The sequence below is a fragment of the Stegastes partitus genome, unplaced genomic scaffold, assembly GCF_000690725.1.
Source record: "Stegastes partitus isolate 25-593 unplaced genomic scaffold, Stegastes_partitus-1.0.2 Scaffold7, whole genome shotgun sequence".
NCBI lineage: Eukaryota > Metazoa > Chordata > Actinopteri > Pomacentridae > Stegastes > Stegastes partitus.
The window spans coordinates 1,161,200-1,185,682 of record NW_007577738.1 but is presented as its reverse complement, the minus strand read 5'-3'; the positions used below and the strand labels follow the sequence as shown (position 1 = coordinate 1,185,682).

The 24,483-nt window shown below is 39.9% G+C and overlaps 1 protein-coding gene across 1 annotated transcript in view; it reads right to left on the bottom strand.

Moving 5' to 3' along the window:
- Positions 1-23,267, bottom strand: part of itgbl1 (integrin, beta-like 1) — a 51,410-nt gene extending 28,143 nt beyond the window's left edge. Inside the window, exons 1-7 of the mRNA XM_008282250.1 lie at positions 23,068-23,267; positions 19,634-19,836; positions 8,648-8,794; positions 7,249-7,371; positions 4,793-4,933; positions 1,751-1,891; positions 835-981 (exon numbers count right to left, since the gene is read on the bottom strand). Coding sequence (XP_008280472.1) covers positions 835-981; positions 1,751-1,891; positions 4,793-4,933; positions 7,249-7,371; positions 8,648-8,794; positions 19,634-19,836; positions 23,068-23,159 — 994 coding nt within the window. The 5' untranslated portion in view covers positions 23,160-23,267. The remainder of the gene's footprint in view (positions 1-834; positions 982-1,750; positions 1,892-4,792; positions 4,934-7,248; positions 7,372-8,647; positions 8,795-19,633; positions 19,837-23,067) is intronic.
- Between the last annotated feature and the right edge of the window lie 1,216 nt (positions 23,268-24,483).

Below are 24,483 nucleotides of genomic sequence, written 5' to 3'. Positions count from 1 at the left end.
ATCCACACAATCCTGATTCTGATAACTTGAGCTTTGAGTCTTAACCTCTTGATAAATACTACCTCAGTAAGTTTAATTGTTGCTTGTAGTCATGAATGTGTAAAACTAAATCCAGATAAGATTTAAAACTGGGTTTTCAGTGTAAAAAAAATGTTATTTATGTAAATAGTAGCACACAACTTCCGAGCCCTATTAGTTTTCTAGGCCTAATACACTATTCCCCCACTTTTACTTTACTGTCATCCATCAACAGGCTCAAGGGTGTATGACTGCAACAAGCACAACCTGGACCGTTGTTTTGATAGCACGAGCGTTGGCTCAGGATCTGCATCTAATATTAGTATTAGGCCTAACATTTGGAGGCTCCAAGAAAACAAGCTTCCTCTGTCCAGAAGGGCCCCTAATGAAGCATAGAGTGCACTGTAATCAATCTAGACACATCGACCCACAGCCCGCTGTACTGTGAGAGTTGTTCCAGCCATGGTTTACATCGTTGCGGGCAAAATAGCGCACCTTACCTAATCTCACACATTCACATAAACCTGCACACATATGCATATGAGTGCACATCGCTGTGCCCTGCAAAAAAATAAATATACATGGAATCCCTACAGTACAAACACACACACATTTATGTATAAAAATGATGGCATATGCGGTTAAGCTTATGTCTTAGCTAAACATGCTATCCAGTTTGATTTCTGGGCACACTAACACCTTGAAAGCCAATCTTGAGGATGAATAAAGACTGGAAACTGGCCTATTTTACACCAAGAGGTGAGAGCAGAGGATAGGTCTTGCTACAGTAACCATGGCAACTGGAAGACCAGGTACCTCGTCCGAAGCAGGGCAAATTGGATGTTCCTCTGCACTTCTTCAGGCTGCTGTCCAAAGACAGGGAGCAGGACAGAGGGTGTTCACACTTCTTCCCTGCCCATCCTTCCTTGCAATCGCAGCGGCCACAGTTACACTGGCCATGACCTGCCAGGGGAATTGAAGAAGGGAGCAGAGGAGTGAAACAAAGTGGTGGTTTTGTACAGGCAAAAATCATATAACAGCACTGACAGGAGGGAGAAAAAAAAACTGCATTAAGTGGAGTGAGCACACCAAGCAGGGTGGAGAGTTGGATAGGTTATGGAGCTAACAGGAGGGCTAAGGAGAGCTGGTGTGAAACAGGAAGAAGAGAGCACGGGAGGTAAGTTTTGTGGCACAGAAATGATTAGTTTAATGAATGCCGGGCACTGTGGTTGCATCTATTATACGTTGTTCATTAATTCTTAGGAGAAACAGCGAAAAGGTCATTCTCACCCCACCCAAAGTTATATGGAAAGTTCACTTTTACAGCTTTGAAGTAACACCAGAGTATTAGCTGTTGGTGTCGGTGCCAAATGGAAGAAAGTGGAATTACTTAAATGTAAAGATGAATATACACAGCACTTGCATGAACAATATTATTCCCCCCAGTAGCTGCAAATTATAACTCACTATTTAGCCACTTTTCTTTTTAAAACAATACTTTAACAATTTAGAGGACAGCTTCATTTAATTTTTGCCAAGCGTTAGATGAGAAGATCAATCCCGCTCTCATGTCGGCTCTAAATATGAAGCCAGAGACAGCAGCCAGTTTATTCAGCTCAGTGTAGACATTGCAAACAGGGGGAAACACCTATTCTATATCTGTCTCAAGGAAACAATATTCTGCCGAAAATGTGAATGCACTTTTATTTTAACTCAAAAAGAGATTGTCGACCTGAGCAGAAGTCGTCCGTGTACCGGTCGTACGTTGCGTGGCAGTTCCTCTCGTCGCACTCGCAGGTGTCTCCGTGAATATCTCCCCAGTCTCCAGAGGGATCCACATCATAGCAGTTACACTCCCCACACACACAGGTCCCTAACACCCACAGCAAACAACACATACTGTAAATTCACACTGTATTAATTACTATTTTTGTGGAACAGTACAGTCCAAAATAAATCAACAATGTGACTTAAACTGAGAAAACAACCTTCAAAACAAAGCAAAAATCCAAATCTTTGTCTTTGGCATCTGTCATAGTTGTGGGTGAATGTGGGAGGATGGATCTTTCTACTTGAGGCTGCAGCCAACATGATAAATACTTTCTCTTCTTCTGTCATCAATTTTTATTCCTTTATCTTTGTATCTGTGTCTGTCTGTCTCTCTCTCTCTCTTTCATTTGTTTTACATCTTAGCTGGGCCATCAGCTGAGCAGCAGCCAGTGGAAATCCCATTTTCTCTTATCAGCAGTGACAGAGCAACGGGGAACCCCAGGGGAGCCAGGCCAGCTGGCAAGCCTGTGGGCTGTGGCTGGCGCGTGTCTGGCCCCTGGCCCTCGGTTCGGTCTCCCTCACAAACTCATAACCACCGAGTGCTGGATTAATAGACCCATGCACTTTTATGTCTGCCACAGATGTCACAGCTGAGCTCCACCGGTTTGGATAACAACACCTGTACCAGTTGTTGTTCATAAATGTTCACTCAAAAAATCAGGTGGCTGTTGAGGAACGCCTATACGTTCCGTAGTTAGAGGCTGTTTTTAAACCGTATTCCTGTTTTTCAGCGATAAGCAACCTCCATCTCCATGCGAAAGCCTCGTCTTATCTCAGAGGAGAATTGTTTTGATCAAGAAATCATATATAGATGCACGTATTTAGCCTCTGGCACCGTGTGGCTGATAGAATTTTGAGAGCATGCCAGTCGGTGTATTATTATCTCTACTGAGGAGGACCTCAGGTGAAGAGGTTGACAGGTCGCTGGAATAAAACAGAATTATCTATTGGGCGCTGTCAGTCAAGTCATTCACTCATTCATATCAAAATGTGAGCAGGAGATGAATGTGACTGTTAGGTAAAGAAAAAGAAAAAAAAGAAGACAGCGAGCGAGAGAGAGGAGACATTATACAGTCTCATACAAAACACTTCACTTCTCTACATCTATACAGGATGATGAAATCAAATCAAGCCTCCATTATGCAATCATCCTCCTTCATCCATTGCCTATAATCACCAGGAATTATCTTCACAGTGCTTTAAAGCGGGATTAATTCAGAGTAAAATGGTTGCATGTCACACAGGGATAGGAATTCAGAATTGTTCCCATTACAATCAGCACTGAATTGTCTGACTTCTGAGAATTGTTTAACAAATGAATGGAGCAGACTACAAAAAGATGTTAGAATATGTTAGTGGATTTTTGCAAAACTGTGAGCAAGGGTAAAAAAAAAAATACTAGTATTTATCAGAATTGCAATCAGAAGCAGAATAACTTAACCAATCCCTGCAGAGAACTTACCAGACAATAGGGATTTACACACAAATATAGTAAACTCATTATTATTATACAGTAATTTGAATATTTAAGATCCCATTTGTTCTTTTCACAGTTTAATATAAGCTAATGTATGTAGCAAAAAGGGATCTGAAATGGACTAAGTACAGCATCAGATTGATAATGGGCACAGAATATGTCAGAATATGTGGTCATGCCAACAGTGCACGCTGGAAAAAAATGTGTTTTGGTCAAATTTAAAATAAAATATGCGACAATAAATATCTACAAGCGGACAAACTTGATTATAATTGCAGTTTAATTTCCTTTGTTCTTTTCTTTCGCTCTCTCTCCAGTACGACGGGCCACTACACCACAAACACAGTTGTTAATGCTGTGGATGTTCATGCTGTGTCAGTTGTGCACTTAACCATAAATCGCAGCTCTGGGACGGGCCTCCGTCCGTGTAGCCGAGCACTGCACTCTACCACTTAGCCAGCCCTCAGCCGGTCCACTGTAATTAATTTTAGAGAGATTTACTAAAATCCCAGAGGATCACTTGAGCTAGGTTAGTGTAACTGTATCTCCGACTGCCTGTCCGCCCTGCTCCGATGACTTTCAGTAGAATTTAAATGATTTTTTTTATACTAACCTATTCGCTCTCTCTCTCTCTCTTTTTTTTTTTTTTACACATATGTTTCTTACTGTTCTTTTCTTTGTCTCTGCATCTTTTTTCATTCTCAGTTTGAAAGGTGGATGCTAAAAGTGGCAACCTTGGGCTTCCTTGTTAAGCATGCTGACTTATAAAATACCTTCACATCTAAAAAGAGATCACATATTCTTTTTCAGTCTTAAACTAATATTCATATATAACACACTATTCTTTCGTATAATTTATGTGCTCATACTGTATTTACTCTCAGGATCGGCATTGTGAAATGAGACATCCAATTTTTGTAACAAAAGCATTTTTTTTTAAAAAAAAGGTAAGCCTGGAGACAACAGGAGACAAGAAAACAGATCTTCATTGTCGATTATGTCTTTACAAAAAACAAGAAGAATAACCTAAACAGAGACATATCGTATAATACAGTGTCCATACTTGCAGGACTTCTCTTAATAATTCTAGCAAACAGACAGGAAATGAACTTGAACCCATTTAGACTGTTTGTTTCCTGTTTCCTAGCAACACAATTGTATTGTTGTTATGTTGCTGTGGATCGTAATGGGTCTGAAGCTTTGGCGACAAACATAAAAATTTCCTTCTTGGCAATGCTCATCATTCCAGTATTTTATGACTTTGTAAACCACTCATAATAAATATCCACGTAATGGCTGTTGGGAGAAAAAATATACAACTGGTAAATTTTGTAAGCATTATATAACTGTGTGTGCCATGATATATAATGATAGTAAAATTTGCTATCATAAAAAAAACAAGAATTTTAAAAGTGGAAACCCACGCTGCTAGCTACTGTATACTGACTTTGAAGCTGGTAAACAGACCTCTGTTGCTGCAGATTTTGCCATCTGGAGATGTGCATCTCCGCTTGCTTTCCCATGGGCTGATGTCACACTGGAACTCACATTTGTCTCCATGCCAACCAGCAGCACAGTAACAGTTTCCACAGTAACACTGGCCATGGCCTGGAAGCAGATCAGGATGCATATGTAACAACCAATGAGTTCTCTTCTGACAGAGCTGGTGAGTGTGAGAGATTGACAGTCATTTATACAAGTTTGAACAATTCTTACTCTTTTCATTGACAAGGTTTTAAGATTAAAGCCTTCTATCAAGGTTAATAATGTTTTATTTTTTTCCCACGACACATATTTGGTCGGCCCAACAGGTTTTTGAGTGGCTACATATATTAAGAAGTAGTCAAGAGAAAACCTGTTGGGAAGAGGGATGCGTATAACACTAGTACATACAGGAGAAACAACAAGTGGTAGTACACTGCAAAGAAGAATAAAGGTTAATAAAAAGTTCAGCTTTTCTTTCCTTTTAAAACTGAGAGCTTCAGTTGTACAAAATGCATAATGTTGAATTAGAAACATGCTAATGATGGGTAAGTGGGAGAAATAATGTTTAAAGTTAATGTAAAGTGTAAAGTTAGTGTAAAGTTAATCTAAGAACAAACAAGAATGTAAACCAACAACAAACTGACACTTTGTATTACTTACAGCCTTATAGGTTACAGGAAGTATTCCCTTCATTTGTTTTTATTTTTTATTTTTTGTAAAGTATTCTATTTTACTAGCTTAAATGATGGGTTTACATTACAGCTGCTAACATACCCTAAACTGTGATATAGTAGTTATTATCTGAAACACACTGCTTAAACTACTTACTCAACCTACTTAGATACATTTTCTGCCTAATGCAGTCAGGAAGGAGTAAATACACTTGACAATATGCACGCAAGGCAATTTAGTCTGTAAATGCCAGCGAAGGAAAAAAATAAAACCTCAGAGGTTGGCTGAGGGCTTGGATGGAGACGCGTGTAGAATTGCATCTGCATATTTACACCAGTGGTTGCTGATGTCACTCACAGTTATCAAACATGTTCCAAATAAAAGAACTGCTGGCGTCATATTGTATGATTCAATCTGCTGACTCAAATACCCACTGACCCAGACTGAAACTGATTTGATGCAACTCATCACAGCTGCACATATAATCCATGTTGTCAAAATCATAAACACCCTGTCTTCGAGCGATTCTGAAAATCTCGTCCATGTGTTTGTTACTTCTATGGGCTTGACTATTCTAATTTCCTTGTTATCAGGATGTCCTAATAACTTGCTGGAAAAACATCCAGCTCATATAAAATGCTACAGCCATATTCGCTCTTTGTTGGCTCCCTTTAAAATCCATAATAGTATTTGAAATCCTTCTCCTAACATAAAATGCCTCTAATGACAAAGCTACATTGCATGTTAAAACCTTTTTGTACCACATTATTCTAATACACCACTTTAACTTTAGAGTTGGAGGCTTACTTGTGGCTCCTAGAGTTTCCAAAACTAAAGTGGAAGGTAAAACCTTCAACTAGCATCCTACTCTCCTGTGAAACCAGCTCCCAGTTTGGGTTTGGGAGGCAGACACTTTTTCTTCCTTTAGAATTAGCCTCAAAACATTCATTTTTGATGACGCTTATAGCAACAGCTTTCCCAGAAAAACCCTGAACCATCCCTTTGTTATGCTGCTATAAGTCTAGGTTGCTAAGGGACTTCCCAAGATGCACTGAGCACCTCTCCCCTACTCTCCTCTCCTTCATTCTCCATACATTTATACACCACGATTCCACGTCGCCAGCTATGTGTCTTCTCACTCCCATGGTTTCTGTTTTGTCGTCTCTGCAGGTATCTCTTCCTGCAGACTTACATGTTTCTGATCAGCGGTTACTTTCCTCATCAAACTCCCCGGTGTTTGTTGTTCTTTCACAATTTCTCTGTTTTCTAACTCCTACACTGTTCTCGCTCTCGTTTAACCTGACCCCAACCAGTCGAGGCAGATGACCACCTTCCCTGAGTCTGATTCTGCTGGAGGTTTCTTCCTTTTCCTGCTGTCGCCAAAGAGCTTCCCCAAATAAATCATTTGGCTTTGTTGGGTTTCTCTTTATAATTTGGTGTGGTCTTTATCTAACTATGTGAAGTGCCTGGAGAGGACATGTGTATTCATAATTGACTCAGTAGTCATCATGAGTGTCCCTACCGACAGTAAATCAAGATCAATTTTCTATCATCTATTTAAATGAATAAATTGTGGCAGCATTATATTAATATGCTCATTCAAACATAGAACTCCTCCAGTTGGTGTGACAGCTGCTAACATATGAAGCAATATGTTGCATTTACGCAATATAAAATGACAAGGCTGTGCTGTCCTTAAATAAACCAAAGTAATGTTGTTTTTTTAGGGAAGAGCGAGGGACTTAGTAAGCAGCTGCAGGACATACCTCCACAGACCTCTCCGGTGTCCTCGTCCAGACACTCGCTGTCGTCGCACTCACAGAAACGTCCCGTCACCAAGTCCCTGCCGTCATTATTTTCACACATGCAGCTACCACAGTGGCAGGTTCCTATGACAAAACACCATCTTCAGACAACAGCTTAAGCTTATTTGTCGGGAAAAGGTCAAGTTTCTGGGTGTGTGTTTGTGTTTACTGTAGGTTGTAGATGTGACAACGTGATGCAGTGCACCATAAGACCAGGACTGCAGCAGCTGGTTTGCAGCTGTGCATTGGAAGAACTGTCAGTGCATCAAGTGCCAACAGGTCTAGACTGGTGTCTGAATGGTAAACGTGGTGGTGTGTGTGTGTGTGTGTGTGTGTGTTGGGGCATTTTATATTATGTGCTATAGAAGCATAAGGCTAGACAGCCACATGCCGTGAATAAATTTGCATTTCTACACATTCAAACAGGCCACACACACTCTACAGCTCATGCTTTCACACACACACTCACACACACACACACACACACACACACACACACACACACGGTCACATCCACAGACTCATAAATACATGTTTATCCTTCATTTAACTGGAGGCATTGCAGGTCAGCGGTGAGGTTAAGCCCAGTGTGTGGAAAACAACCTTAGCCCCGACATCACCTCACAGGGTGCATCTTCAGTGTGGTGAAACTAAATCATGTGTCCACAGAGACAAGACACACAAGCTGGCTGCATGAACCAAATGCACTGTGGCTGGATGTGAGATTTAAGTTCCAGCTGAATTATAAATACTTACTTACAGTACTGTTAACTCAAGACGTCAGTCTTCCCAATGATGCTAATCCGTGCATGAATTTGTTAATGTACCTGTGTTAGTGAAAAAGAGATTGTTTATACTAATAGATATGTGTGAGAAGAAACTTTGAAGTGGTGTGTAATCTGTAACTAATGGTTTTATTATGGCTAATATTAATTTTAATTACACACTTTTGGTCAGTCATAAGTTGTTAACAAAGACATACACACTTTATTATCTGCAAGCTTGTGAGCTTATTAGAAAATGAAGACAGCATCAAAAAAAAACCTCTGAATTTCTAATCAGACTTTGTCATAAGAAATCATATGTGTGCTAATAATAGCAGTAGCTTACTACTAGTCTATAAAACATTTATAGGAACTATTAGTTTAAACTGTTAGGTACCCATAAGGAAAGTGTCAAACACTAACAGAAATGATATTTCATGTAGTTTTGTGTATAGTTTGTGCATATGTATATGTAAATATGCATTGATGACTGTTAGATGTAAGCTTTTTGCAATGTTTGAGTGTATTTTCTTATTATTGTTATAATTACTGTATACTATACGTGTGTCAACTGTGTGCGTCTGTGTTCACAGTACCTCTGTTGGAGCAGACCACCCCCTGTTGGTTTTTGCAGAGCTCTTTGCTCTTCTTGTTGGATAGGTTACACTCCTCCTGGAACTGGCAGGCATCTCCAAACCAGCCTTCATCACACTCACACATCCCACAGTCACAGTAACCACGGTCTAAAGGCAAACACAACACACCGCATACTGTTCATCAGTGATTAAGAAAAAACAAAAAACCTGCTTAATGCCAATGCTTCACATCACCCGATAAACACAAGGACACACGTAAGTGTTATCTTAAATAGGTATGATGACATTTCACTACCAGGAGAGTACACAAATTAGAGTTGTGGAATCATTTGCCAATTTATTATAACAGACCCACTGTGCTCTCAGGAAACTATATTAATGGATTTGAAATGTTGTACATATACACACGTGGACAAAATTGTTGGTACCCCTCGGTTAGTGAAAGAAAAACCCACAATGATCACAGAAATAACTTGAATCTGACAAAAGTAACAATAAATAAAAATTCTATGAAAATTAACCAATGAAAATCAGACATTGCTTTTGAACTGTGATTTAACAGAATTATTTTTAAAAATAAACTCATGAAACAGGCCTGGACAAAAATGATGGTAACCTTAACTTAATGTTTTGTTGCACAACCTTTTGAGGCAATCACTGCAATCAAATGATTTCTGTAACTGTCAGTGGGACTTCTGCACCCCTCAGCAGGTATATTGGCCCACTCCTCATGAGCAGACTGCTCCAGTTGTCTCAGGTTTGAAGGGTGCCTTCTTCAGACGGCATGTTTCCACAGATGTTCAATAGGATTTAGATCAGGGCTCATAGAAGGCCACTTCAGAATAGTCCAATGTTTTCCTCTGAGCCATTCTTGGCTGTTTCTAGCTGTGTGTGTTTTGGATCATTATCCTGTTGCAAGACCCATGACCTGCGACTGAGATCAAGCTTTCTGACCTTGGGCAGCACATTTCTCTCTAGAATACCTTGATAGTCTTGAGATTTCATTGTACCCTGCACAGATTCAAGACACCCTGTGCCAGATGCAGCAAAGCAGGCCCAGAATATAATAGAGCCTCCTCCATGTTTCACAGTAGGGACAGTGTTCTTTTCTTGATATGCTTCATTTTTGCGTCTGTGAACATAGAGCTGATGTGCCTTGCCAAAAAGTTCCAGCTTTGTCTCGTCTGTCCATAGGACATTCTCCCAGAAGCTTTGTGGCTTGTCAACATGCAGTTTGGCAAATTCCAGTCTGGCTTTTTTATGATTTGTTTTCAACAATGGTGTCCTCCTTGGTCGTCTCCCATGAAGTCCACTTTTGCTCAAACAACAACAGACGGTGCGATCTGACATTGTTGTGCCTTGACCTTGGAGTTCACCTTTAATGTCTTTAGAGGTTGTTCTGGGTTCTTTTGTTACCATTCGTATTATCCGTCTCTTCGATTTGTCGTCAACTTTTCCTCTTGCGGCCACGTCCAGGGAGGTTGGCTACAGTCTCATGGATCTTAAATTTCTGCAGAATATGAGCAACTGTAGTCACAGGAACATCAAGCTGCTTGGAGATGGTCTTATAGCCTTTACCTTAACATGCTTGTCTATCATTTTCTTTCTAGTCTCTTGAGACAACTCTCTCCTTCACCTCCTCTGGTCCATGTTTAGTGTGGTACACACCATGTCACCAAACAGCACAGTGACTACTTGTAACCCTATAAGTAGGCCGACTGACTGATTACAAGTTTGTAGACACCTGTGATGCTAATTAGAGGACACACTTTGATTGATTATGTCCCTATGGTCACATTATTATCAGTCTTTTCTAGGGGTACCATCATTTTTTGTCCAGGCCTGTTTCATGAGTTTAGTTTTTAAAATAATTCTGTTGAACCACGGTTCAAAAGCAATGTCTGATTTTTATTGCTTAAATTTCATTGAATTTTTATTTATTATTACTTTTGTCAGATTCAAGTTATTTCTGTGACCGTTGTGGGTTTTTCTTTCATTAACCGAGGGGTACAAACAATTTTGTCCACATATTTAGTTAGCGAGCACGCAGGCAGTGCCATGTTTTTTTTTTATATATATTTCTACTTTTTGTTTGCAATACAAACCTTTTCTTCAAAAAAATGTAGGATGATATAGTAGCTTCTGGCATCAATAACTCAGAACATTACCTTGTTCAATGTTCAAAGGACTTACACAGGCAGTTTGCTGTCACTATTTCTCATCACTCTGATGGCCATAGCGAGCACTACGAAAAACAGGAGCAACCATATGATGCAAATGAAAGCTGTTGACAAGTTATTATAAATGTTGTTCTCATTGCATTTAGCAGTGCGGGGCCTTGTATGTCACACTCAATCATTCTCCTGACTCGTTCGTCATGTAAATGCGGTGTCCTTTTCAAGGGCTATCCATCAGTCATTAACAACACGCAAGTCTCCTGTCTCTGCTCATTATCGATACATCTCAAGGGGCACTTCCTGTCAGGTTCAAGGAAAGGAAGGATATGAAAAGTACTCTTCAGAGAGAGCTGAGTCGCAGAAGACAATGCAATTTTGAGGGAAATCTCAAACTTTTATATGACTGTTGAACTGTAAAAACTGAAGAAATATCACAAGATTGTACTTTGTCTGGTTGTGTGGAAAAAGCAATTAGGCAAAAGTACTGTGAGAATAGGACATTCATCTGCCATGTTATTTCAGTTTCTCCATACATAGGTTAGAAATGATCCTGCAAAACTATGGGTAGATTCTATTCTTATACTTGAGGTCAGCAGTTGGTTTCATCCAAACTTACTGTCTCTCTCTGATACTGTCTAACACAGAGCAGTGATTGGATTCCTAAATCACTGTTGCATTAAAGGAAATCCACTGTAGAGGATGAACACTGTACATTTGTAGCTCTTTAAATGCTTTGAGATTAAAATTTGATCTCTCACTATACTACCAGCAAAGACTGAGGGACGCAATCTAAAGAAGATTATAAATGTCGTGTCTTTTTGGATTTGTCATCTAAGTTTTTCAGATGTGAACAAGCATATAATAGTTGTAAGGCACAATTAGATTAAACAGCGTCCAACTTAATTCTGCAGAATATTACAAAGTCACTGCCACCCACTAGCCCCCATTAATCTCCACTTGACAATCACTCTGACATATAAAACGGCCCTCTTTGTCTGCTAAGGCCAAAATTTATGTGGGTGGGAAGGTGCCTGTCTGTCGACAGTTTATCTTTTCTGGTGCTTCCTGAGCAGTAATTTTCTGTCATGTGAGGGTGTAAAGGTCCTTCCTACACTGCGGACACGCGCATCCAGCCAATCAGGTCCCAACTGCTGCCCAGATACATCCAATGGAGAGAGAGGGATGCATCTGTGCCAGCATCAATGGCAGTAATAACAGGTGATGTAGCATCACCATGATTAACTGCTGATGAGGAGAGGGTGGTGACTCATGCAGAAAGCTAATTTCAGGTTTAGAATTTCACTCGTTCATGCTTAATGATATATAAAGGGCGATAAACAAGGGAAGAGGTTTTTATAAATCATAATTGCAGCAAATTGTTAAATGTATGTATCAAAAGTATTTCACTCCTCATGAGTGGAAAACACTTGAATCACTTACATTTGAGACAATCTGAGACTTCAGTACAGTTCCAATCACACGCAAAGCTGTAATGTAAGGCATACATCACAGACTAAATCCAAAAACTCCCTGAGACGATTTCTTTGCTCATTTATTATTTCACTTGATGTTTCCTCTCCAAATGACATTTCCCCCCTTTCTTTTGTTTAGTTTCTGTTCTCCATAACACGATACTCATTTCAGTGAGTAATTATTCCTCCGTGCTTCCCCTCTCAATGTGGGTTGTGGAGCATGAAACGACAGCACGTCAGTTTGTGTTCTGCAGGAAAGATCTAGGAGACACCTGTCTCAGGTAATAACTCATTCTCTGTGTGTGCTGTCCTCAGAACAAGGAACCCCCGCTTTCATCTTTCCAGTTTTTACAGCAATACATCGAGGCTTTCATTGTCAGCATTGCAGACTTTATAACACCTTTGCAATACCTCTAAAGAATTTTTTTTTTTAAAGCCACTGTAGGCATGATCACAGTAACACAAAAACACTTGTTCCTACAGCAGGAAGTCTTGGGAGCTGTAATGGGTCCCAATCAAAATTGCCTTTTACTAGTACACTTGGACAGACTTGAGTGGCTTTTTCTCCTTGCCGCCCACGCTGGAATCATTAGGTGAGTCACCACACAGGCACACTGCCCAGCAAAGCTCAGAATATCTAAGTAAGAGCACATCAAAATATGTACTAGGGGGAAAAAATACAGGGATGAACAATTTAATGGGCTGTAATAGCTCAAGGACCACATTCCACTGTGGCACCCTATTCGCTTTTTTTTTTTCACTCTTTCTCTCTCTCTCTCTCTCTCTCTCTCTCTCTCTCTCTCTCTCTCTCTCTCTCTCTCTCTCTGTCTCCGGGAAATCAACAGAAATTATGTATCAAAGCTATTAGTGACTTTGGACTGGCTACCAGTAATGAGCTGCTCACCCATGATTAGTTTAAATCATCCGTCTATAATGTGTCCATATTGGAATGACATCCAAAGCTTATGTAATGCTGACTGAAAGTGCATCTGGAGGAGTTTGATTTGGCCAAACGGACTTCATATGTGCTTGCTGACATAAAACCCCCTTGGGTGGGATCTTCTCTCATCTGACAGGGGGCACAGATGCTCGGGGCAGAGCCGTAGAAAGAACAGAGGCTCTGAAGCCTGTTAGAGAGAAGGAGGAGGGAGAGGAATGGGGTTTTTTCACTCTTACGCTTGCACCTCTCCATTTCAACTGCTCCTTTGAGATACTATGAGAAGGACACGTATGTGACAAAGCCTGCCAGAATCACAAAGTTACAGATTGTTCTGGATTGCAGATACTCTTGGCTTACTGCCTGGATCCACATTAGCAGCCGTGGGGATGGTAGCTGTTACCAAAGATGTGGAGAGAACTGCTGACCCCTGTTTGATCGAACATTTTGTGTGCTGTTACAGTTGTTGTGTTTAGAGTCTTTGATGAGAACAAATTCAAATAAATGAGACATTAAGCTTGAATTAAGATGCAAGATGATTGTTCACGAAGGGGTTTGGTCTTGATATATTGGTCTAACGCTAGTAGATCTTGTAACTAGAATTAACAAGGGTTTTCCCTGAGATGGTAATAGCCTGCAGCATGTTGAGCCTCCCTCTGTGTTTCTGTCAATGGAGAGAAAAATAAGCATAAATCAAAGACAAGCCCCCTGAAACACACACAAGGCACACCAGCTGGACGTAAGGACACAGTCTGCTGTCATAGCTCCAAAGTTAGTAAGTAAAGTAAGTTGAATTTTATGTATCACTAAATTAAAATGTGCTGCTCTACTAAAGTTAGCTGAGTCTAATTGTTACTGTAGGCCTATATACTAATAATAAGGTGAAGTGACAAAGTTGTTGGTGAATCTATGAATTTGAACTCTGAAACACACTCTCCTCATGTATGTAATAAATCAAAGTTGTACAATTATACATTTGCACAAGATTAATCAACCTGCATTTCGAATGCTGTCATTTTTGGGGACATTGTGTTATTTCTGCAAAAAAATGTATGTCATATTTTGATTGCTCTTGATTTCACAGTACTATACACAGCAGCAGCTAAGACATGATAGGTTTTAACTAGCCCGTAGTAGCTGAGAAAGTTGAAAAAAAACATCATGTTCAAACCAAAATCCAGAGGAACAAACTGTTTAGTTCAGCACAGACAAGCAGAGAGCGAGAGAGAGAGAGCCAGAAAGCTGTGGATGGGGAGTTGTTGTTTTTTCTTCACATGGCTCATCGATGAGGGGAAAAAGAGAGAGTTGCATGTGGAAAAAAAAATACGGAAACTTTGCCACGTTGACCCTCATCTCAGATCGCAGAGCTCATGGAGATTACATAAAAGCAAAATAGCCACAAAAGTCTGATTTTAATATTCCTTTGAACAACTAAAACTCATCTGTTCTAGCAATCAGAGGTTATGTTTCTCATGTACTGTGGGATTTCAAAAAAAAAAAGAAAAAAGAGGACAGGGGAACAGAACAGGGAGATTTAAGCACAGTTTAAAACACACACACACACACACACACAAAAACGAAGTGGAGTGAAATGACAGGACATTTTTGCACAGTTGGTGAACAGATGTTTGTCCAGGTCATCATCTGGTTGCTCTGCTATAAAACTGGATAGGATGTGTGTGGGAGGAAAAACACACGACAGCATCGGCACTTTATGTGAATACTACAAAATCAACACTTACTCAGCTAAAGCTGCAGTGTTACTGGCTAGAATGTTTGAGGTTTGTTAAAAAGTAAGTTCTGCTGTATTGTGATAGAATGGAGGATATTTATAGCTTCACCATTGAGCATTCCATTGTAATTTGCAATATGGTAATTTTTGTTTGTGTAGCACCAAACTGGCCATAGTCTAGAAAAGCGCATGTGTTAAATCCCATCATTGTTTTTGGTGTCTTACACACAATAAATCCAAAGCAGGCTAATTGGAAACAAGAGAATCCTGACATATGAGACGCTGTTTTCAAAAGTATAACTTCCAAATCGTAATTCACATGTGAAGGCTTCATATACTCGATTTCTCTTAATGTAGAAACACGTAAGCCACATGTGCTAATAAAGGTTTACATTCAGTGACACTGGTCATAGTATAAACTTAGATACTGTATTTATGGGGAATCACAAACAAGAAATCTTTAACTGAGGAACATGGCCGTAGCTGCTTTTCTAAGGAGAAACATGGAAAACATAATAAGACCATAATTTACTCTTTTACTGACAATAAAATAACAAGGGAGCCTATTCATTCTCCTGTACTTATACCTAAAGAGAACATATTAGTATGTAAACTACTCTCATATACTTCCATAATGCCTCCATCCCAGCACGCATTGGCAAGAACACCGTCGGCTTTTCACAATACAGACAGTTTACAGTAGACAAACACATCGTATGTAAATGCAGATCTTGGTGCTCAGTCCACTTGCATTTCTCTACTCAAAGGAAACTATTACAACAACAGAATGGAAAACCCCCTCCAAAAGGGATCTTATTTCCAACCTCTGCTGTGAAAGTACTACTTCCCACGTAGCCCTCGACAAAATAGGAGCTACAAAATATATCAACTTCTTCCACATGGCAACATTTCAATTGAGAATTTGAATCTACAAAGTTAGATACCGATAAGATCTCCGGCTTCTTTATCGAACCCGACTTGTTGTTCTAAATGAGGGGATCCAAATTAACATATGTCAAATGAGATCCAAGGTAAAACCGCGTCTCAATGCCAGGAAAACTAATGTTTTTGGAAAAGAAAAACACACACTTTATCCCCACGGAGAAAAATCTATAGGATCTTATCAGTGGCCAGTTGTGAGAGGCAGAGATAAGGAAGCTGCAGGGAGAGAAATTGGCTGCCGATCTCTGACAGCTGACCATGCACGCTGCATGGGCCACTGAGGGCGGAGGGGAGAGGGTCTTCTTCTCACTATGCTTTGAATGTAATTACTGGGCCTCTATATCCACATGGGCTTATGATTGTGTGTACATGTTGCCACTTGTCCATATTTGTATGTGTGGATGAGTGTTGCTACAATGTGAGAATGAGCCTGATCCTGTGTGTGTATGCATGCAATTGTGTGCGTGTGCACGTGTGTGTGTGTGTGTGTGTGTGTGTGTGTGTCTGGGTGTGAAAACTCATCCCTCTTCTGATGCATCTAGGTTCCATTGGCAGTCTGTGTACCAGTGAGTGAAACCCCATTATCAGGCTGAAGCAGGGCCTCGCTCCAGACTGCTGAACCATAATGAGCTCCTCACAGCAGCCAACTTGTCTACCCAAATAAATCACTCTACCCCTCACATGCACACATACACACACACAAACCTATATAGGCACACATATCTCCATTAGACCCGTTCTGGATGCACACATATCTCCATTAAACCTTGACACTCATAGCCCAGTGACTACAGAGGACACTGAACAAAAAGATTGGAATTCTTTCTTTTTTTTTTTTCTGCTTCAAGATATAGAATCCAGCCTTGCTCACATGTTTCAAGGTATCTGATGTGATAAATGTATAACCAGGCTTGGTAACAGGTTGCTATCAGTACTTTGTTATGTAAGTTCATGCTCTGCCTTATTTGTCAGAATATTAAGTACATTTAGTTTACTCCAATAACCCTGCGAGAATCCTGCCTTTGTGTCAGCACCTGCATTAATACATTTTTGGACACTTTGGGAGAGAGCAACAAATTACAAATATGTGTGGTGAACATCTTAGCAGACAGTGGCCTTCATACATAATAAGCTGGATTGGCTACCTTACACATACACGTCCAGTATTAGCTGTTCTTTTAGATCTGTTTTACTCTCCGTCAATGCCTGATGGAAATATCTGTTTCCAAATGCTCCACTGTGTTCATTGCGTGCAATTTGGTAGTGGCAATAGTTCTGTTTTTTTTAAAGCTTTTTTGTTGTTGTTAAAAACAGCTGTTTGCATTTTAAAACAACAAAGATGTGAGCAGTGAGAATGAACCAAACAATGCTATTTGCGGGTCACAGCTACACAAACAAACAAAAACAAAGCAAAATGAGTTAAAAGATGCTCCAAAGCAATCAATAAATGCAATCACAGTGCTGAAAAAAAAAAAAAGTATTCACCATCCGTAGAAGTTTTTCCTTTTTATTGCTTTTCAACATTGAATCTGAAGTCTCAAGTGACTGTAACATAAAGAAATCTGTATTTGTAAGGTCCAGTCGCTGGTAAATAACGACTTGTGGCTCTTTCTGTGCCATGATGACAATACAACACTTGCAGCGACTCTGTGAAAAGCTTATTGAAAAGCATAAGTGAGGGGATGGATACGAGAAAGTTTCCAAGTCACTGAATATCCCTTGGAGTACAGTTAAATCCATCATTAGGAATTGGAAGGAATATGGCACATGTGTAAATCTTCTTAGAGCGAGCTGTGCTAAAAAAAATAAGTGACTGCATGAAAGAGACCAGTAAGGGAGGCCACCAAGACACTTGTCATCTGTTGTTTTACAGGAAAGCAACAAAGAGAAAGCCACTGTTAAAAAAAAAAAGCTCATTGTAAGTCTCGAGTTTAATTCATTGGAAGGCATGTGGGAGACACTGATGTCAAGTGGAAGAAGTTTCTTTGGTCTGATGAGACCAAAATTGAGCTTTTTGGCCATCAGACTGTCTATGTTTAGCCAACTCTAAACACTGCACATCATGATAAACACACCAGCCTTACTGTGAAGCATGGTGGTGGCAGCATCATGATGTTCTTGTTGATCATGTCATGTTGATCTTCTCAGCAGCAGGCCCCAGATGGCTTGTCAAGGTAGAGGGTTAAATGAATGTAGCAGAGTATAAGGAAATCCTTGAGGACAATCTGATGCAGTCTGCAAGAGAACTGCAATTGGGAAAAGATTTGTTTTGTGGCACGACAATGACGTGAAGCCAACAGCCAATGGTTTAAAGACAACAAGATGAATGTTGTGGAGTGGCTGAGTCAGAGCCCAGTCCAACTGAAAATGTGTAGCTAGGCTTGAAAAAGGCAGTTCACTCACAATCCTGTGCAACTTGACAAAGCCTTAGCAGGTATGTAAAGAAGAATGTGGTGAAATTGCAGGATCCAGTTGTGCATGGCTGATTAAGACCAATCCACACAGGCTCAATACTGTAATGTCAGCCAAAGGTGCATCTACTAAATAAAGACATGAAGGAGTGAATACTTAGGCGATCACTTACTGTACATTTTATATTTTTAATTAGTTGACATTCTTTTGTAGAAATCCATTTTCACTTTGCCATCAAAGAGTCTTTTTTTTAAAAAAAAAAAAATTAAATAAATTCTCGTTAATAAAAACAAAACAAAACAAGCAAACAAAACAAAAAAAACCCGAAAAATATATTAATTATGAGTCAGTGTGGAAAAAATGATTACAGAGGAAAACTTCCAAGATGGGTAAATATTGATAATTGCAGCTTTAATAAAAGAGCACCATAAACTGGTTCCTTAAATATGACTATCATGCCATGTCAACCTGGATTCAATAAAAACTGAACACAACCTTTATGAAGACTGGATTTATTGCCGGGTTGTTTTATTAGACTGCATTAGTTTTTGCTATATCTGGCAATTAAACTGGCAACTGCCTGTAAAACAAATACCACTTTTATATTATGTCATATACTCATTTATGTGACGATGTCAAACCTGCTCAATAGGTTTTGTAAAGTAAAACGTGACTGACCAACCAAGGATGCACTCCAAAGTGTTCTTTCTGAGAATTTATAGACTTTCAGGCAATGGGGCAGGTTAAAAGCTGTGCCTCCCAACAAAAGCTAATGCCTTGGTGAGTTTTGTGAACCAACCAGCTGCCTATTACCAGTGAAGCTCTTTGAAGTGCTGCCAAGGCTATGTGAGCTTTTGAAGACACAATGCTGCACCCCGCTGACTGTAATAAAGACAGAAATACAGGTGAAACCAAAACACTCTGAAATACAGGTTTCTTTATTTAAAATCATATCAAATGAATTGGACACTGGGACCTAAACTAAAATCTAGTAGGCTTTTGGATGACATAATTAGGCTTTCCTTTTTCCAGCACCTGGCTGGAACAGACACAAAACATCAGCTGGAGAGTCCATTTGCCAAACTCCTCTGATGTAAGCCTACAGTGAAGAGCTCTGCTGCATCACTTACTGACCCATCACTAACAACCACGTCCAAGCGGTAAAATATGTGAAGCCATGTGACCGTACACAACTTCAGATTCACATGAAACATCAATGAAAATATGGATAAGCGATATAACATCATATCCTCTTAACTATAAGACCAAACCTTATGGCTGTGTTAGATTCAGCACATATATCACTGTACGTACCGTTGCAAGTTTTTCCGCTATATGTAGCACAGACCCAGTCGTGGCACTCGCAGCGTGGCCCGTAGAACTTCCCGGGGTCCGTGGCCTCGCAGACGCAGATGCCACAGTCGCACTTGCCCCTCCCGCTGCAGATCTTGCCATCAGGTGTCCGGCAGCGACGCAGGGACGACTCTGTGGACAGCTTGCACAAACCACCCACCTGGCTGGGAAGAAGATAGAAGGTCAGTTGTTCTGCAGCTCTGGAAACTCCTGAGGTCAAAGATTAAGTGCTCTGCCACATGTGTCTATTTGAAATACAAAATACCACATCTGAGTGAAAATACCAATGCTCAGATATGAAAGCAACGTCTGCCTTCAAACATCAAAAAGGACTCCTTCAAGATGTTTGTAGTCAGAGCTGTGTATGTGTGTGTGTGTGTGTGTGTGTGTGTGTGTGTGTGTGTGTGTGTGCTTGTGTTTGGTGTTATAGTGGGAATGAACACATTCAGCAAACCCATTTATTTTTCTCCCCAGTGAACATTTAAAGTTTCATAGTTTTTAGCTAAAAGGTGAAGCTAGTTTCATTTCTCCACTGTTTAATTTTCTGTCACCTATCATTCACATACACATCAGATGATAACATAAAATTGAATTTCAGCTTCCCTTCCCTTCAGTTTGAGGGTATTTCACTGCAATATCATGGAAGAAATAAAGTCTAAGATAAAGAATAGTGGAAAGAATGTTTCTCCTCAGAGCAACAAAAACAACAAATGCACTGGAAACACACACACACACACACACACACAAACACTGCCTGAAGAAGTTCAAAGAAATCAAATTGCACGGAAACAAATTCACCTTTCATTGAGCACACCCTTGCAGCTGTTCCTGTGTTTCATTTTTACGCCATAGGGTCTCTCAGTGAGATTTGTTTCAGTTGGACACCATCTGACATTCTTTTTCTATCCCTGCCCTCTCTTGATATTGGCCAGCTGTCCAGCTTGGGAAAAGTAGACACTTTTCAAACAATCAACAGCTGAAATGTTCCTGACACTCCTATTAAAATTAAATACAGAATGTGTGGGTTCCATGTGTCATGTGGAGGTTATAAAAGCTCCATTTCACACAGGCTTCAAGCTGCAGTGGCCTTTTTAAGCTTGACCAAACTCCTTTCCAAGGGGGGTTTTAAATGCATCTGATAATCAGGATGAGCCCCAGTCTTTTACCATGAGAGCGTGACAATCAGATGACTTCCTGCAGTCAAGCATGACCTTCCACTATTTTACTCTGCCCAGTCCTGCTCCAGTCTCAGCTGATCTTCATCAGCATTGTTACATCTGCTCTGCTGGATTGCTGTGGTCTGTGTTGTTTGGTCTTTGGAATAACTCCTTTGATTCAGTGTCAGCAACATGGAAATTTGGCAACAGCGGGTAATGCAATCCAGAAGATGGCAAAGACGACAACAATGGCTAAGACATTTCCATTTCAGGCCTCACTATCTTACTTTCTCCCCTGACCTGCATGCAGAGAGCGTGGCAGTCTATCCTCCTCCGTTCGAAACCTGGAATCTCATGTGGTTTTGTCACTTGGGTTTTGTTTAACTGCTGCTTTATGCTAATTGCTGAAAACCTCATGAAAGTCCAATGCAGAAAGCATTAGAAAATTTACATTTTTGGTCCCAAATTCAACTGAATTTAAATGGCTTTGTTCCACATGCATGACTGAAGAAAGACATTGGATTGGCCACCGCTTTTTTTTAACACTTATTTCAAAGTAATTGGCTAGTTAAAGTTGTCCTCGGATGAGTAAAGACGACACATTGTAGCCTAAACCAGATCTTGAGTTGTCAGCTTTTGTTTTTTGCTGGTTTTTTGACTTTCTGCATTTGGGTCTCATAATACGACCTTGCTGAAGGTTGATAACACCCCTCAATCCATCAGTGACTTCTTCCTGTAAGCTCTGTCAAAGGAACCATTAGAACCCACTGAGGAAATTCCTTCAAACTGCTATCCATTAATGCAGCTATGGTGGTGGCACTGACAATGTAAATGAGCAGTTTGTTCTCCCTATAGGTCACACGGAGCTTTCTACTTACTCTGTATATAAGTGGTAAAAACAGTGACATACTTTGCTCAAATCCATCTCTTTTACATAAGAACAACAGGCATCTTTTACTTTCACAGAAGGGCAACAGTATTTTTTTCTGTTCATCAGTTGGAAAAGAACAAAAAAATCAACTTTGTGTCGACTCTGTGTGTGGTCTGGCTCTAGACAGGCCTCTGACATATAAAGCTCATTTAGAAGGAAACGTGGGTTAAAAAGAATGAAGCTAGTGTTTTGTTTGCCTTAGCCTGTGTGAGCTAAGCATTACATGGATTTTTCACAGCACTCCTTATCCATACTCACAGAGCTGAGGTTACATAGCATGCCTTCATTACTCAGTGTTTCGCACCTTCGATTTTTCACACTGCTAGGTCGTTATGATGACATAACTGGCAAACAAACAAGGTAGGGATTATTTGGATATGCATCAGAAAAACAACCACATTCTCCTGGATTTTCAGAAGCCGTTGCTTTCTGCAAAGCATGTGTGGGTTTGCCTCCGCTGTTCAATAAATACAGTATGCACCGTACAGTAAGACATATGCAGGATAATCACTACACAGGCATGGTGCACCTGCTTGGAATAAACACTCCCACTGCAGCGGAGTTAAGTTTAAATCACAGCGCAATATTTACAGTATTGCAAAGCGCTAAACTGTTAAAGGGCAGGGTAAAAAAAGGAACCCTTTCTTTTTCTTTTTTTGGTTCTTTTCGTTGCTTGCTTTCTTTTCTTTTTTTCCTTTTTCCCCCTTGTTTCCAAAAAAACCCTATTTAGCATTAGAAGCTTTAGCTAGTATTGCTGATTTTATTATAATAATAAGAAAAAAGCTATTATTATATTGTACAAAAGGTTATTGTTTGTAGCAACACTGTTTGCATAAATCTTTGGATTTCCTTATATTTGAACCCTGTCAGCAGCTGCACATTATTTCTATTGTAAAATCTTTTAAAATAAATAACTCCAGCTTTAACAAAAATGTCACTGAAGCTCAGTTTTGCACTAAACCTATGACCATCAAGCTGTCATTGTATTGTAACGATGCTACATGTCAGCTGAGATGAAAAAAAAGAAATAAAGAAGAAGTTTGCATGCAACGGTAAATAATAAAACCAGAGAAGCTCACGTTTAATCTATGGTTCCAGCATTTTGACCGTTGGCAAGTAAAGCAGTATGAAGAAAATGCACAAAAAACCTATAAGTGGAAACGAAATGCATTGGCTTTCCTAAACTTTCCCACATTGTACCCTCCAAATGTTGTCTTTGTCAGCAAAACTCTGCGCCTCCCTCTTCCTTCTAGCTCTCCAGACTACCCTAAAATAAACAAGAAAAAACAAACTGTGTGGAAACTCACCTCACCGACTGTAACAAAGTGTCCTCAACGGCAGAGAGCAGGATCAGAAACAACGGCACTAACATGGACTGTACCAAAGTCTCAGTGTGCATGTTTAAATCCCACAGAAACCTGAAGTAAAGTAGCTTGAAGGAATTTCCCCAAAATCTTGCTCTCCTTAAACAGACAGGACAGGAAGAGAGAGTGAGAGGGAAAAGAAAAAGGAGAGAAGGAGAGAAAGAGCAGCAGGCTGGCCTGAACTGGCTCGATCCCTTCAGAGGCCAACAGTCCTCTCCATACAAGTGCCTTTGATTAGTCTTGACTCTCAGACACAGTCCTGGGCAGGAGCTGGAATGGGGAAACCTGCCAAAACGAAAAGTTAAGTCACCAGTTCGAGATGTAATTAGAAGCAGACTGTTTTTCTAAATTTTAGTTTCACTTTTTTCCCATTCCTTTTCCAGATGATCGTTCTGTGTTGTGCAGCAGCTTTGTTTCTAGCTTTTCTTTTTATGTTGTTAATAATGATAAGTGAGATTTAGAAGATAAAATAAAATAAATCAGTGCCCATCAAGGACATTTTGACACGACAAGAGGAAAAGTACGGACGTGAATGATGAAATTAACAATGGCTAAGTTCTGCTGAGATGCTGGGAGGTCAGGGTCCTGGTCATTGTCACACTGTCATGGTGTACAGGAACACTTGAATAGAATGGAGCAATGTTCTTATTAGTAACACTTGTGCTTTTCCTGTTACAAGAACTCAAAAGGCCTGTATGTAACAACAAATCACAAAAATGGCAAATTTCTCTAAACAGGAATGCAAAAATAATGATTCACATTTTGAATTATTACCGACTAATATGATTTCAAAGCCACTAAATGGGCGAAGGTTTTCAGGAAGTTCCTTAAAGACATTTATTGGCATGAGTTTACTAGCAGCCAGTCTGAATCAAAGTTTGCACCAAACTGACTTGTAATATGGATGCGAACCGTATAAATACTGTACAGCAAGACGTATACTGTATTATCACTACACCGACATGGTGCACCTGCTCAGAATAAACACTACCACTGCAGCTGAGTCAAGTTTAAATCATATGGCAATATTTAAAGTGTTGCTAAGCGATAAACTATAAAAGGGCAGGGTAAAAAGATCCTTTTTTAAAAACCAGTTTCAGTGACTGCCTTTGTCTCAAGCTTTCACTTTTCACTCTTAATTCCAAATAACAGTAATATATATATATATAGCACTCGAGGCTAATAATACATAACAACAATACAACAATACAATACATAACAATGGAAAATCACATGTGATTCTGATTATTACTGACTAATAATGTAATAAGGAAGTGGAGTCAGAGAAGTTACATGCAACATACTTTTGTTTGCTCTTGCCCAAAAACTATGAATGTAGCATTGCCTAAGTTCAGGCAG